This window comes from Pelophylax lessonae (assembly GCF_965119305.1).
Source record: "Pelophylax lessonae genome assembly, chromosome: 9".
NCBI lineage: Eukaryota > Metazoa > Chordata > Amphibia > Anura > Ranidae > Pelophylax > Pelophylax lessonae.
Window position 1 is genome coordinate 255931411 of NC_138776.1, and position 16193 is coordinate 255947603.

The 16193-nt window shown below is 44.9% G+C and overlaps 1 protein-coding gene across 1 annotated transcript in view; it reads right to left on the reverse strand.

Annotated features, from left to right (window-relative positions):
* Window positions 1-1053: 1053 nt before the first annotated feature.
* LOC309564392 (uncharacterized protein) overlaps window positions 1054-16193 on the reverse strand; it is a 135317-nt gene continuing 120177 nt past the window's right edge. The window contains exons 33-38 of the mRNA XM_082269021.1: window positions 3964-4161; window positions 3641-3797; window positions 3423-3524; window positions 3186-3320; window positions 1844-1965; window positions 1054-1706 (exon numbers count right to left, since the gene is read on the reverse strand). Coding sequence (XP_082125147.1) covers window positions 1305-1706; window positions 1844-1965; window positions 3186-3320; window positions 3423-3524; window positions 3641-3797; window positions 3964-4161 — 1116 coding nt within the window. The 3' untranslated portion in view covers window positions 1054-1304. The remainder of the gene's footprint in view (window positions 1707-1843; window positions 1966-3185; window positions 3321-3422; window positions 3525-3640; window positions 3798-3963; window positions 4162-16193) is intronic.

Consider the following 16193-nt stretch of genomic DNA (forward strand, 5'->3'; position numbering starts at 1 on the left):
TTTGCACTTGGTCCTTTGTGACGTGAACATTCTCCAAGAAAAGTTTTGGACGAAACTTGATGATTGGGGTGTGCTTGCAAAAATGTGCACTGATCTGTGATGCCTCCAGTCTTGGGTGCTGCAGCCACTACCTACTGGAGAATGTTGGTCAGTGCACCATAGATCATCAAGTTTCATTCAAAGCTCTTATTGAAGAATAATCACATTACAGAGAACCAAGTTCAATGTTTCAGAGCTCCACAGGATGCGTTTTAAAGCCACGCAGGACCCCTTCATCATCACATGCCTAAATAAATAGTTTTAGTGACACCCCTGACTGTCCTTCATGCGGAGATCAGTGCATGTTTGCCAGCACACCATGGATCATCAAGTTTTGTCCAAAGCTCTAATTGAAGAATGATCACATCACAAAGGACCAAGTGCAGCGTTTTGGAGCCACGCTTGATGCGTTTCGGAGCCACACAGGACCCTCTTCCTCATCACATGCCTGACAAAGGGGTCCTGCGTGGCCCCGAAGTGGTGCACTTGGTCCTTTGTGATGTGGTCATTCTTCAATAACAGCTTCTGATGAAACTTGATGATCCATGTTGTGCTGACAAATATGTGCACTGATCTGTGATGTCTCCAGTCCTGAGTGCTGCAGCCACTACCAACTGGAGACTGTTGGTCAGTGCACATATTTTCCAGCAAACCACGGATCATCAAGTTTCTTCCGAAGCTTTTTTTAAAGAATAATCACAAAGGACCAAGTGCAGTGCTTCGGAGCTGCACAGGACCCCTTCGTCAGGCACTGCTCCGAAACATGTTGAGCGCGGCTTTGAAACATTGCACTTGGTCCTTTGTGATGTGATCAATCTTCAGTAAAAGCTTTGAATGAAACTTGATGATCTTGAAGTGTGCTGGCAGACATGTGCACTGACCTGTGATGTTTCCAGGTGGAAGTTGCTGCAGCACCCGTTACTTTTGAAGACATTCCAGGAACGTTTGGGATGGGAATATTGAAAACTTCTTGGGGAGATGTCTCTTCAATTCTTTCTTTCATGACACAACAGGAAGAGGGGGCAAGTCCCCAGAATGGACAAAAAGTCTGAGTTTTAAGACAAACTACAACACGGAGATGAGCAATAAATGATATATAAAAAAAACATACTAGTTTTTAAATAATGAAGATCAAACAACGATAAAATTAAAATATTCCACATGGGTTGGCTGATCCTTCCAGACTGCTTCGCCTTTATTGTTCGATTGTTCTAGGAGCATAACAATTTATTCTGTGAAACTCCACCATCAGTTTTTCATCAGCCTCAGGTATTGTGTGTTCTCTGGTGGATGATTAGTGTCACTTTCTGTGCAAAACATTTACCGCATTCCGGACAGCAAAACGGCCTCTCACCGGTGTGAATTCTCATGTGTTTATCACGATTCCCTTTATCGGAGAAGCACTTTCCACACTCGGAACAAGAAAAGGGCTTCTCACCAGTGTGAACTCTATGGTGTCTATTGAGTTGCGATTTCTCTTTGAAACACTTTCCACAAACAGAACATGAAAACGGTTTTTCCCCGGTGTGGGTTCTCCGGTGTTGAGCAAGTCCCGATTTCCTTATGAAGATCTTCTCACATTCGGAACATGAAAAGGGTTTTTCACTGGTGTGGGTTCTCTGATGTACAACCAGGTCATGGTTTTTTAGTAATGCATTTTCACAATCCTGAAAAGGATACAAATTATTAGAAGATTCCTCGCAATTAGAAAGATCTGGAGATTTATCTGCATTGGACATTGGAGATTATAGAACATGGTTTATATTTGGAATTCTCAGAAATAAAACTGATTTGTTGAGCTTACCATATGATTAAGTTTGTGATGTTTATTTTGAGTAACGAAGCTTACTCCCGGAGAATGGTGCGCCACGTCATTATTGTCTTTGTTATAATGTGCAGATAAAATATTCCACCTTCTGTGCCCTTCTGTTGGAAATATTTTTTAATAATAATAATAATCATCATCATCATCATCATCATCATCATCACCAGCATCTTTATTGTTCATGTTTTGCAGTTTGGAATACTAAATTTTGATCTAGAAGTCCACTGTTACCCAGATCTTTGGCATGGAATTAGGTAGAGACATAATAACATGCAACAAAAGCAACTATAGCATATGGGAAGTTGTACATACACTAATGCCACTTGATATGTGAGGAACATGGATGGACCTTCCTCCACCTCATTTGTTGGGAACATGACATTATATTAAGAAATTGAGATGGACCTTGCATATGGTGTACAGTATCTCCTCCTCATTTGTTGGGAACATGATGTTATATTGAGGAATGGAGATGGACCTTTCATATGGTGTACAGTATGTCCTCCTCATTTGTTGGGAACATGACGTTATATTGAGGAAAGGAGATGGACCTTTCATATGGTGTACAGTATCCCCTCCTCAATTGTTGGGAACATGAGGTTATATTGAGGAATGGAGATGGACCTTTCATATGGTGTACAGTATCTCCACTTAATTTGTTGGGAATATGACGGTATATTGAGGAATGGAGATGGACCTTTCATATTGTGTAAAGTATCTCTTCCTCATTTGTTGGGAACATGACATTATATTGAGGAATGGAGCTGGACCTTTCATATGGTGTACAGTATCTCCTCCTCATGTGTTGGGAACATGACGTTATATTGAGGAATGGAGATGGACCCTTCATATGGTGTACAGTATCTCCTCCTCATTTGTTGGGAACATGACATTATATTGCGGAATGGAGATGGACCTTTCATATGGTGTACAGTATCTCCTCCTCATTTGTTGGGAACATGACGTTATATTGAGGAATGGAGATGGACCTTTCATATGGTGTACAGTATCTCCTCCTCATGTGTTGGGAACATGACGTTATATTGAGGAATGGAGATGGGTCTTTCATAGGGTGTAAGGTATTTCCACTGCATGGGATGCCGTATAGGTTCGCTGGATACTTTTTCATCATATCATAACAAGTCAAAATTATTCCTTCAAATAGGAAGCACACCCCGTCTAAAAATGTGTTTGACAGATTTCTGTTTTTTCTTCCTTTTTAGTCAATTTGCATACCCAAATTTGATCAAAAATACATTGAAGTAAGAATGTAAACTAATGACAAAGTGAAGTGTTGCATTTTTTTGCACATAATTCTTACCTATATTGACATCCAGAGAAGATTCCTCCTCGGTAACCGTCACCATCATTTGATCTTCTTTTATAGGCAGCTGATCATCTATCACAATTGCCTCTTCTTCCTCTTTAATCACAATTTTTATACCCATCACTTCTTCTCTCTAAAATTACAAAATAATTGTGAGCACTATTATCCCAAGACTACATAGAACCTACTGCAGTTTAGAGCCAAGTTTGAGTTGGACATTCTCAGTCCCACCTACCTGATGATGGTGAGGGATGGTGTGACCTTCCAGTGTGGAATCCCGGGAATACAGAGGACGGGGACATCTCTCTGGTGGGTTCCCATTACTGGATCCATCTGTAGAAAACACACACACTGACTGAATACATTGTTTCTATGTGTTTATCAGATGATGGGGGATCTAGGTGGACCCTCCGTACTGCTCTCTCCTTTACAATAAAGTCTCCTCTTACCCGGTGATGTGAGGGGTGGCTGATTCTCCATCATAACGTCCTTGTAGAGATCCTTGTATCCTTCTAAACTCTCCTGCTCCTTCATCACACCATCCTCCTCCTCTTCTTCTTTTATCTCTTCTTTGATCCTAACTTTAAACTTGCTCCAGTTTCCACTCTGAATATAAATATAAAACAAAGTAGTATAATTGCCTCAGCACTTCCATGTAGACAACCTAACACCTTAAAGGAATCTGACTGACACACACAATGATACAGTCACTATCCAGACACATCCCTTGTCTGTTACTGGATAATGTCCCAGAATTCCCGGCACCGCTCACCTCTCCCATCAGGAGCCCAATGATCTTCTGGGTGACTTCCAAAATCTTCTTCTCATTGTTTCTTTCTGGAACCAGTAAAGAATGTAGAGGAACCATAATGGAGTTCTTTCCATCTCCCAACGTCTTCTTCACAACTATGTTATGCTGTGGAGAGAGATCAGCAATCACTATATACATTCCGCAACAACAGAAGCTTACCTGCTGTCATCACCATCCCTCTTTGCTAGGATTTGATCGACTGTATCTCACTTTCAGAGGAAGGATATTTCTTCTCATATTTGCATATAAGCCTTAGTTTTGTTTCCAGTCACACCTATCAGTTACTTCTCTGCTAAGACAATATCAGTCAGAGAGCAGGACATCCAACTGCAACTTCTTGCATCTATAGTCCCTCTTTGTACAAATCGTGTAAAGCTGGGTATAAACTAGCAGAATTTTGTTTGACATTTTTAGTTGTAGGAATGTCTTTTTGTTTCTCTACTCATTAGTGGGGTTATATGAACGTTCATTTTCGACTGCAGTGACGAGAAAATCCCACTGACACAAACAATGGGGCACTATTCTTCACACTCACACCAATGGTTGGACATTATTCCTTCTACTAATACCAACAATAGGACACTATTCTGCCCACTGACACCAATGGTGGGACACTATTCATTCCACTGACAGCAAAGATGGAGCACTATGCCTCCCACTGACACCAACGATGGGGCACTATTCCTCCCACTGACACCAACGATGGGGCACTATGCCTCCCACTGACACCAACGATGGGGCACTATTCTTCACACTCACACCAATGGTTGGACATTATTCCTTCTACTGATACCAACAATAGGACACTATTCATTCCACTTACACCAAAGATGGAGCACTATGCCTCCCACTGACACCAACAATGGAGCACTATGCCTCCCACTGACTCCAACAATGGGGCACTATGCCTCCCACTGACACCAACAATGGGGCACTATGCCTCCCACTGACACCAACAATGAGGCACTATGCCTCCCACTGACATTAACAATGAGGCACTATTCCTTTCACGGATACCAATGATGGGGCACTATTCCTCCCACTGATACCAACAATGGGGCACTATTCCTCCCACTGATACCAATGATGGGGGCACTATTCCTTCCACGGATACGAATGATGGGGCACTATTCCTCCCACCAACACCAACGATGGGGGCACTATTCCTTCCACGGATACTAATGATGGGGCACTATTCCTCCCACTAACACCAATGAATGGGGCACTATTCCTTCCACGGATACGAATGATGGGGCACTATTCCTCCCACCAACACCAACGATGGGGGCACTATTCCTTCCACGGATACTAATGATGGGGCACTATTCCTCCCACCAACACCAACGATGGAGGCACTATTCCTTCCACTGACACCAATAATGGGGCACTATTCCTCCCACTGACACCAATGATGGGGCACTATTCCTCCCACTAACACCAATGATGGGGCACTATTCCTTCCACGAATACCAATGATGGGGCACTATTCCTCCCACTGACACCAATGATGGGACACTATTCTTCCCACTGACACCAATGATGGGACAGTATTCCTCCCACTGACACCAATGATGGGGCAGGGGCACTATTGCTCCCACTGACACCAATGATGGGGCACTATTGCTCCCACTGACACCAATGATGGGGCACCATGGGGCACTTTTACTGAAGGACAGTAAAATCCTATACATACCTCCCAGCATGTACAGATAGAAGGCATCCTAGTTGGTCTGTGCCATCACATTGACTGCGCTGACCAATCAGAACCCGCCTATCCTGTCCTGTCAGTGCTGGAGAAGAGGGGCGAAAGCCGCAGGGATTCCAAATGCCCGGGTCGGTAAATCGGCGACCCGATGTCTCACATCGGGAGATCGTGGGACTCCGGTATAGCAGGACCTTGGGGCGGGGGGGGGGGGGGGGGGTTAGAGGTTCCAGTATAAGTTCACCCTACAAATATCATTATCGGCGGTAAAAAAACGATATCGGTCGATCACTAGCAAATAGACTGCAGTTGCTCCAGAGCTTGGTAAATGAGCAGAGGCTCTGCTTACTTCCAGCATCCAATCATGTGCAAGCAAAAATGCTTATTTGTTCATTTTCCTTGCACATGATTGGGTATTCTTTGGAAAGTGAAGCTTTACTTCATTTACTAAGCTCTGGTGCAACTGCACTTTGCAAAGTGCACAGTCTATTTGCCTTTAGTAAATCAACCCCTTAGTGTCTTATGGACGCAGAGAGCAGGGCTCGGGAGCGAGCACATTGGGTAGCCCACTCTTTTCAAGGACTGCCCTACGTGCGAGAAACCCATCGACCCTTTTGCAAAATCACGCCGCGCTGAACTGCCTGGTGCCGCAGCACCATGCGTTTTGTTGCACGCAAAAACATGTGTGTTAGCAGATGCGTGAAGGGGTGCCACGAACAACGAATGGCCCCACCACGTTTTTGCACCGTTTTGGCACCACCATTCCCGTGCGCACTGGGGAAGCGCACTATATATATTAGGTAACAACTGTTACAAATAAAAAAAGTAAACAAAAATATGTCTATTAGACACTTCCCAATGATTTCAAATAAAACTGAAGGAAAGTCATAATTTCTGTCCGGTATCAATCAAAAATGATGAACCAAACATGTTGGCGGTGCTCCCAGAATCCTCCTCACCTCCCCGGTCAGCAAGTAGATGATCTCCAGGGTGAGCTGTAATATCCTCTCCGTCAGGTTGGTGCAGTTTGCCTCCATTGCTCCCAACTCTGTTCCATTCACTTCCTACAACAATAGTGCCCATCCCCCCAACGCTCAGGCATCGTGGGTAAAAGGCAGGCTGCTCTGTGTCACCAAAAACTGCAAGCAGCTGGGAGCAGGATGAATTTCTGGGGCATGTGACATGTGCGTTTAGTTGTATGCCAACATGTCTTCATATTTGAGCTACAATAACATGGCCGCCAATAGGAGCTTATACAGTACTCATTGAGTACCTGGAGGTTTGAAGAATAAGGGGTACCTAGAGTTGAATCGAGGGTACAGGGATGAGGGAGACCAGTTGATACGTGAAGTATAAAAAGGACATACTCCTTTTCATAGAAGGTAAAATCAACTATGAATCTTTTGTCACAGCCTGCAATACCTCTGGTCACCACTAGAGGGAGACTTCATACCACATCTAGCTGGGTGGCCACACACAGGCAGATACAAATCTTACATGCAATCCTCTAAAAACCCGTACACACGATACGAAAATCGGAAGGAAAATTTCGTCCGACGAACGATCTGCCAATTTTCGGATTGTTAGTATAGTGCTTTCGACAGCCGACTACGAGTTTTCGGACGACAAAAACTGGATGTGCAGGCTATAAAATTTTTATTGTATGTCAACACAACGTTTTCGTCTCATTAGTACAGTTTTTGTCCGAAAAAAATCGTAAGAACAAGACTAGGCATGCTCAGAAACGAAAGAGCACATACAAAACAATTCAAAACATGACATCACTTCTTAAGTAGAATTCTCTCGTATGGGAATTTTCGTATGTAACCTCTTCACTTTCCACATCAGACTAGCATGCCACAAAAAATGGATGGCAGATCGTTCGATAATCTGATCGTGTGTACGGGGCTTTAGGGTTGGGAAGCAGCCTCGTAATTATCACATATTGAGCTTGAATATTCTTGTTAATCACTTTTCCGATTGTTCATACATTCACATGTAAGAGGAGCTAGTTGGTGTAACAATGGTTGTGCTTAGTTAAGCCCTGCTTCATTTGGTATGGTCCTCTCCACCCCCATGCTAGCATTTATTAATAGTGAGTAGAGCTCGGGGGGAGTGCTAACATGGCAGAGAAGCAGCTTTGGGGGAAGAATAGGTATGTTTTTTGAGGGATGGACTTCTTCCCTTTGAGGACCTCTCTGGTACGGACTGGAACCATAAGTATAGACTCTGGACTGGAACATAAGTATGGATGCTGGACTGGAACCGTAAGTATAGACTCTGGACTGGAACCGTAAGTATTGACTCTGGACTGGAATCCTAAGTATAGACTCTGGACTGGAACATAAGTATGGATGCTGGACTGGAACCGTAAGTATAGACTCTGGACTGGAACCGTAAGTATAGACTCCGGACTGGAACCGTAAGTATAGACTCTGGACTGGAACCGTAAGTATAGACTCTGGACTGGAACCCTAAGTATAGACTCCGGACTGGAACCGTAAGTATAGACTCTGGACTGGAACCGTAAGTATAGACTCTGGACTGGAACCTTAAGTATAGACTCTGGACTGGAACCGTAAGTATAGACTCTGGACTTGAACCTTAAGTATAGACTCTGGACTGGAACCGTAAGTATTGACTCTGGACTGGAACCATAATTATAGACTCTGGACTGGAACCGTAAGTACTGACTCTGGACTGGAACCATAAGTATAGACTCTGGACTGGAACAGTAAGCATAGACTCTGGACTGGAACCGTAAGTACTGACTCTGGACTGGAACCGTAAGTATAGACTCTGGACTGGAACCATAAGTATAGACTCTGGACTGGAACCGTAAGTACTGACTCTGGACTGGAACCATAAGTATAGACTCTGGACTGGAACAGTAAGCATAGACTCTGGACTGGAACCGTAAGTACTGACTCTGGACTGGAACCGTAAGTATAGACTCTGGACTGGAACCATAAGTATAGACTCTGGACTGGAACCGTAAGTATAGACTCTGGACTGGAACCGTAAGTATAGACTCTGGACTGGAACCGTAAGTATAGACTCTGGACTGGAACCGTAAGTATAGACTCTGGACTGGAACCGTAAGTATAGACTCTGGACTGGAACCGTAAGTATAGAATCTGGACTGGAACCGTAAGTATAGACTGTGGACTGGAACCATAAGTATAGACTCTGGACTGGACCCATAAGTATGGATGCTGCACTGGAACCGTAAGTATAGACTCTGGACTGGAACCGTAAGTATGGATGCTGGGATGGAACCGTAAGTATAGACTCTGGACTGGAACCGTAAGTATAGACTCTGGACTGGAACCGTAAGTATTGTCTCTGGACTTGAACCAAAAAAAGACTCTGGACTAAAACTATAATTATGGAGTCTGGATTGGAACTTAAACCTCATTAAGTACCTACAGATTTGAAGAGAAAGGGGTACCTCATTCTTGAATCTGCCACCAACAGGGGTACAGAGGGATGTGGGAGACCAGAAGTAATGCTAGGTATAAGGAGAACATAGTCTGGGAAGGTAAAATCAACTATGAAACAGTTGTCACAGCCAGCAATACCTCTGGCCACCACTAGAGGGAGACTTCACACCACATCTAGCTGGCTGGCAACACACAGGCAGATATAAATCTTACGTACAATCTGGTGTAATTTCCACACATTTCCTAGTTTTCTTAAGCTATCCTGTGAGCTAGAATACTTGTGTTAATCCGATTGTTCACACAAACACACACCTAAGATGAGCTAGCTAGTGTAACAATAGTTGTGCCTAGTTATGTCCCTCTTCATTTGGTATGGTCCTCCCCACCCCCATGATAGCATATATTGTTAATGATTGAAGATGGGGCTGGGAGCTTGACATGGGAGAGAAGCAGCCTTGAAAAAGGAATATGGACTTTTTTTTTTTTAGAAATTGACTTTTTCTGTTGTGGGCCTCCCTGTTATGGACTGAAACCAAAAGTTTGGACTTTGGACTAGAACCATATGTATGGACTCTGGACTAGAACTGTATGGACTCTGGACTAGAACCATATGTATGGACTCTGGACTAGAACCATATGTATGAACTCTGGAATAGAACCATATGTATGGACTCTGGACTAGAACCGTATGGACTCTGGACTAGAACCATATGTATGGACTCTGGACCTGAACTATAGGTATAGACTCTGGAATGGAACCATCAAAGAGAGACTCTGGACTGGAACTATAAGTACAGGCTCTGGACTGGAACCATAAGTATTGGCTCTAGACTAGAACAATAGGTATAAACTTTGGACTGGAACCATAAGGAGGGACTTTGGACTGGAACTATAAGGCCCCTTTCACACAGGCAGACCGTTCAGATCCGCCTGTCTGTTTTTTTGGCGGATCTGAACGGTCCCCCCATGCATCCCTATGGGGCATTGGATGTCAGCAGAGACATGTCCGCTGACACCCGATCCGATCCGTCAAATCTGGACGGATGGAAACCCTATTTTCCATCCGTCCATTGGATCGGATCGGATGGGATCGGAAGAGAACGGACTGATGGTCCGTTCCCATCCGATACCCCCATAGAGATGTATGGGGCTCTGACAGCTGTGTCTCCGCACACAGTGCGGAGAACAGCTGTCATTCTCCTGCTCAGCGGGGGATCGGCGGATCGATCCCCCGCTGAGAAAAACGGAGTCCGTCCGACGGACGGGCTGTGTGAAAGATCCCTTAGTATGGACTCTTGATTGGAACTTATCCTAATTAGGTACCTACAGGTTTGAAGAGAAAGGGGTACCTCGTCTCTAATCTGCCACCAACAGGGGTACAGAGGGTACAGGGATGAGGGAGAGACCAGTAGGTATGCTTGCTAGGTATAAGGAGAACATATTCCGGGAAGGTATGATCAACTATGTATCAGTTGTCACAGCCTGCAATACCTCTGGCCACCACTAGAGGGAGACTTCATACCACATCTAGCTGGCTGGCCACACACAGGCAGATATAAATCTTACGTACAATCTGATGCACTCTTAAGCTGGATAAACACTACAGTTTTTTTTATGCTTGCAATCCAGTGGGTTGCATAGAAAAAACTGACAGCTCCGGTTGGAGCCGCTGTACTTACCGTGCAAGGTTAGTTCAGCGATCTCCCCCGCTGAGCTGCTTTGTTCTGCCATTGGCTGAGAGCGCTGATCGGGAGTCGGTCAGATGTTGGTTCTCCAGCATGCTCATCTGACAGAAGTCGGTCAAACGGACAGACTGATATACACACAGGCAGAATGTCAGCCGTTTATTTATTTTTTTGAACCGGCAAATGTCTCCTGACATTCTGCCCATGTGTACGGGGCTTTGTGAAACAGCCTCAAAATTTCCACACATTTCTTAGTTTCCTTAAAGTATATTTAAAGGCAAAACTTTTTTTTTTTTTTTTGGATAGAGTAGAGTGGGATTAGAACCCCTGTCAGTTTTTATTGCTGTCCTCTGTTACCGTCTCTATTTGTTGTTTTTACCATTTATAATTGAGAGTGAAAGTTGGAGAAATGTTGGGTTGTCCCCAGAAAAGTAGTAGAGGGGAAATCCAATGGGGACACTAGTTCTAGTGGCCTGGGGGGTCCCCAAGGAATTCCCTCTCATTTCCTGTTTAGCTATGGGACAGGAAGTGAAGGGAAATGTCCCCAATGGGACACAAATGGCAAAAAAAAAAAAATCTGACAAGGGTTATAACCCTCTCTTGCTCTATCCAAAAAGGAAAAAAAGTTTAGCCTATAGTTCTACTTTAGGCTATCCTGTGATCTAGAATACTTGTGTTAGTCACCTTTCCAATTGTTCGCACACATGTATAAGGAGCTAGCTAGTGTAACAATGGTTGTGCCTGGGTATGTCCCTCTTTATTTGGTGTGGCCCTCTCCACCTCCATTATAGCATATATTAATAGTATTTGGAGCTGGTATGGGAGCTTGACATACGGAAGGAATATGTACATTTTTTTCAGGAATGGACTTGTTCCCTTTGCGGGCCTCCCTGGTATGGACTGAAACCAAAAGTTTGGACTCTGAACTGGAACCATAAATGTGGATTCTGGACTGAAACCATAAATATGGACTCTGGACTGGAACCATAAGTATGGACTCTGGACTGGAACCATAAGTATGGATGCTGGACTGGAACCATAAGTATAGACTCTGGACTGGAACCATAAGTATGGACTCTGGACTGGAACCATAAGTATGGACTCTGGACTGGAACCATAAGTATAGACTCTGGACTGGAACCATAAGTATGGACTCTGGAATGGGACCATAAGTATGGATTCTGGACTGGAACCATAAATATGGACTCTGGACTGGAACCATAAGTATGGACTCTGGACTGGAACCATAAGTATGGACTCTGGACTGGAACCATAAGTATGGACTCTGGACTGGAACCATAAGTATGGACTCTGGACTGGAACCATAAATATGGACTCTGGACTGGAACCATAAGTATGGACTCTGGACTGGAACCATAAGTATGGACTCTGCACTGGGACCATAAGTATGAACTCTGCAATGGGACCATAAGTATGGACTCTGGACTGGGAACATAAGTATTGACTCTGGACTAGGATCATAACTATGGACTCTCCAATGGAACTGAAAGTATGGACTCTGGACTGGGACCATAAGTATTGACTCTGGATTGGAACCATAAGTATAGACTCTGGATTGGAACTTATCCTCATTAGGTACCTACAGGTTTGAAGAGAAAGGGGTGCCTCGTTCTTAAATCTGCCACTAATAGGGGTACAGAGGGTGCAGGGATGTGGGAGACCAGTAATTATGCTAGGTATAAGGAGAACATACTCTGGGAAGGTAAAATTAATTATGAAACAGTTGTCACAGCTTGCAATACCTCTGGCTACCACTAGAGGGAGACTTCACACCACATCTAGCTGGGTGGCAACACACAGGCAGATATAAATTTTACCTACAATCTGATGCACTCCAAGGGTTGTGAAACAGCTTCGTAATTTCCACCCATTTAATAATTTCCTTAAGATATACTTTTAGCTTGAATACCCACGCCTAAATGTAAGAGGGACTAGTTTGTGTAATAATGGTTGTGACTAGTTCTTCTCCTCTTCATCTGGTATGGTCTACCACTACCAAAAACATAAAAAGAACTAATTGTCTAATTCACACAGGTTCTCTGTTATGTTTGTGTCTGCTAATAATGATTTTAGTGTATTTTTAGTGAAAAAATTGTCTTAAAATATTTGGGGGGAGGGGGGGGGGGCGTCCTGCCAGGTAGGCTGTACGGCCCCCGTGATTTCTAACAGCAGCCCTGGTAAGGGGTACCTAGCGTTCACATCCTCTGCTGCCCCAACGACATCACCGTCACCTTCCGCACCTTTGTAAGAGCTTGCTATACTTGTGTACCACAAAACCAAGTATAATATGTGTTTAGGGACCCTGCCTGGAGCTGAAATGTCCCTGGTCCGAATGTAGTTTATGTTACTTGTGTTTGGTAGGTGTCTCCTAAACCCAAGGACTTCCCTTACTTCTGAAGAGTGTTCTAAAGTAGAAGGAGTAAGAAGTTACATTGTAAAGAGTTATAAATATTCTTCCTGTCCTGGTCAATCACTGAGGGGTATATTTTAGTGATGTGAGCTGGGGAAGGGGATAAATATTTGGAGTGACTTTCAAAGGGTCCTTGCTGTCCAGGCTTTGCCTAGTGGGGATGTATGATAAACTGGGTCTGGTCCCGGAGAACATGTGAGTCCAGAGGACTTTGCTTTGTGCACTGGTCCAAATCATTTGGTGGAGGGGGGATTATGGTGTGGGGTTGTTTTTCAGGGGTTGGGCTTGGCTCTTTAGTTCCAGTGAAGGGAACTCTTAAGGCGTCAGCATGCCAAGACATTTCGGACAAATTCATGCTCCCAACTTTTTTGGGAACAGTTTGGGGATGGCCCCTTCCTGTTCCAACATGACTGCCCACCAGTGCACAGAGCAAGGTCCATAAAGACATGGATGAGCGAGTTTGGGGTGGAGGAACTTGACTGGCCTGCACAGAGTCCTGACCTCAACCCGATAGAACACCTTTGGGAGGAATTAGAGCGGAGACTGCGAGCCAGGCCTTCTTGTCCAATATCAGTGCCTGACCTCACAAATGCGTTTCTGGAAGAATGGTCAAACATTCCCAAAGCAAACTCCTAAACCTTGTGGACAGCCAGAAAAGTTGAAGCTGTTATAGCTGCAAAGGGTGGGCCAACTCAATATTGAACTCTATGGTCTAAGACTGGGATGCCATTAAAGAGGTTGTAAACCGAGAAAAAAAATTTTTCTCTTCTTTACATCCTGAAAGAGAAACACATAATGAGCTAGTATGCATCGCATAGTAGCTCATTATGAAATACTTACCTTAGAACGAGCCCCCGCCGTGCCGTCCGCTTACCTGTATGACGGGCGACATGTATAGTCGCCCGTCTTCCGGGATCGCGGCATCCGGCCATCTGATTGGCCGGAGCCGCGGTGACGTTAGTCCCGCGCACGCGCGCGGGAGCCGACGGTCACGGCACGGGGCTCTGAAGGAACGGCACGATCTGCCGTTCCTTCAGAGCGCATGCGCCAGTGACGTCACTGGCTGCATTAAAGGTAAATATCTCCTAAACGGTGCATGTTTAGGAGATATTTACAGTACCTATAGGTAAGCCTTAATATAGGCTTACCTATAGGTACAACTTCCTGAGGAGGGTTTACTTCCTCTTTAAAGTTCATGTGCGTGTAAAGGCAGGCGTCCCAATACTTTTGACAATATAGTGTATTTAAAGTTAGCCAAAAGGCATAAAGGTAGCGATGTGTGCTCCACTAGCTGCAGAGGGGACATTAGGGGTCTAATAGACCATGTTGTGTCCTCTGTGCTGCACTGCAATTCTTTGTTCCCCCTTCCATTCCAAGGGGAATTTTTACATTCAGTTTGTAACCTAGTGTTTACCTTTCCCTCAGCTAACCCCTTCCATTTCCATTTGTTAAAACAGGGCACCCAACTCTCAAGAATGAAAGTATTTTTTCCCGCTTAAGCCCCGTACACACACGTCGAAAATTGGCAGGGAATTTTTGGCCAACGTCCGATCTGCCGATTTTCGGCTTGTTAGTATGATGCTTCCGACAACCGACTCCGACTTTTCGGCCGAAAAAAATCTGGTGTGCAGACTATAAAATTTTTGTTGGCCATCAACACAATGGCCGATTTTCGTGCAGTCAGTACAGATTTCGACAGGGAAAAATCTGATGAGCAAGTCTGGGCATGCTCAGTGAAGAAAAAACACAAAGAAAGCAAACCAACACATGACATCACTTCTGAAGTAAAATTTTGTTGGCCGAGAAAATTCGTGTGCAGTCTAGGCACATTCCAACCAACAAAACACAACTTGGACAAAAGTCGGACGATCGGTCGGCCGATAATCGTTGCATGTGTACGAGGCTTTAGCCTTTGAGGAGGAAATCTTTATGAAGGGGGGGGGGGGGGTATAAGGATCCTGCCTAAGCCCGGGGGTTCACACTTGTGCATTCTGCATGTAGGGCAGCCCATCCAGCAGAAGTGTGAGTAAAGAAGTCCTGGACCCTTTTTTTTTTTAATTCTGCCACATAGAATCACATGGTCCAGCCCCATGTGGTTTCATGCCAAAATGTAGGAGATTTGCAATGCATGGGGGTGCCTTAAGAATTAAGGGCACCCACATGTGTCCACTAAGGCTGCATTCACATGTCAGTGTTTGGATCGCGGGCAGAACCGCCGCGGTTCCGCCCGCGATCCGGAGATTATTGCAAATCGCGGGACGCCTAGCGTTGCCCGTTGATTTGCAATAGCCCCCCAAACGCCGAGCGATGTTGCCGCGATTTCCGCCTGCCGAATCGCGGCAACATCGCGCAAACAAAATCGCGGGACGCAATACGCTCCAAAGAAGCTCTTGTACTTCTTTGGAGCGTATTGCGTCCCGCGATTTTGTTTGCGCGATGTTGCCGCGATTCGGCAGGCGGAAATCGCGGCAACATCGCTCGGCGTTTGGGGGGCTATTGCAAATCAACGGGCAACGCTAGGCGTCCCGCGATTTGCAATAAATCTCCGGATCGCGGGCGGAACCGCGGCGGTTCTGCCCGCGATCCATACGCTCACATGTGAACGGAGCCTAAAGAGTGGCAGGTTTTGCTGGGCGGGTTGGGAAAGTACATGATTTAGCAAGCATTCCTGACCTGCATTAGTGTGATCCTAGGCTGAGCTGGCCTTTTCCTATTCAAGATTTATTCCAGGGTTTGTGCCTATGATGTGAGCTTAGAAAAAGGATACATTTTTGAGGTGACCTTCTGCAAGGGCCCTTGAATTTTAGGCTTTGCCTTGTGGGAATGTATGTTACAAAAGGTCCAGGCTTTGCCTGGAGAAGATATGAGTCCAGAGGTAATTGCCTTCCAGGCCTGCTGCCTGGGAAAGGTTCAGCTAAAGAGAGGTCCAA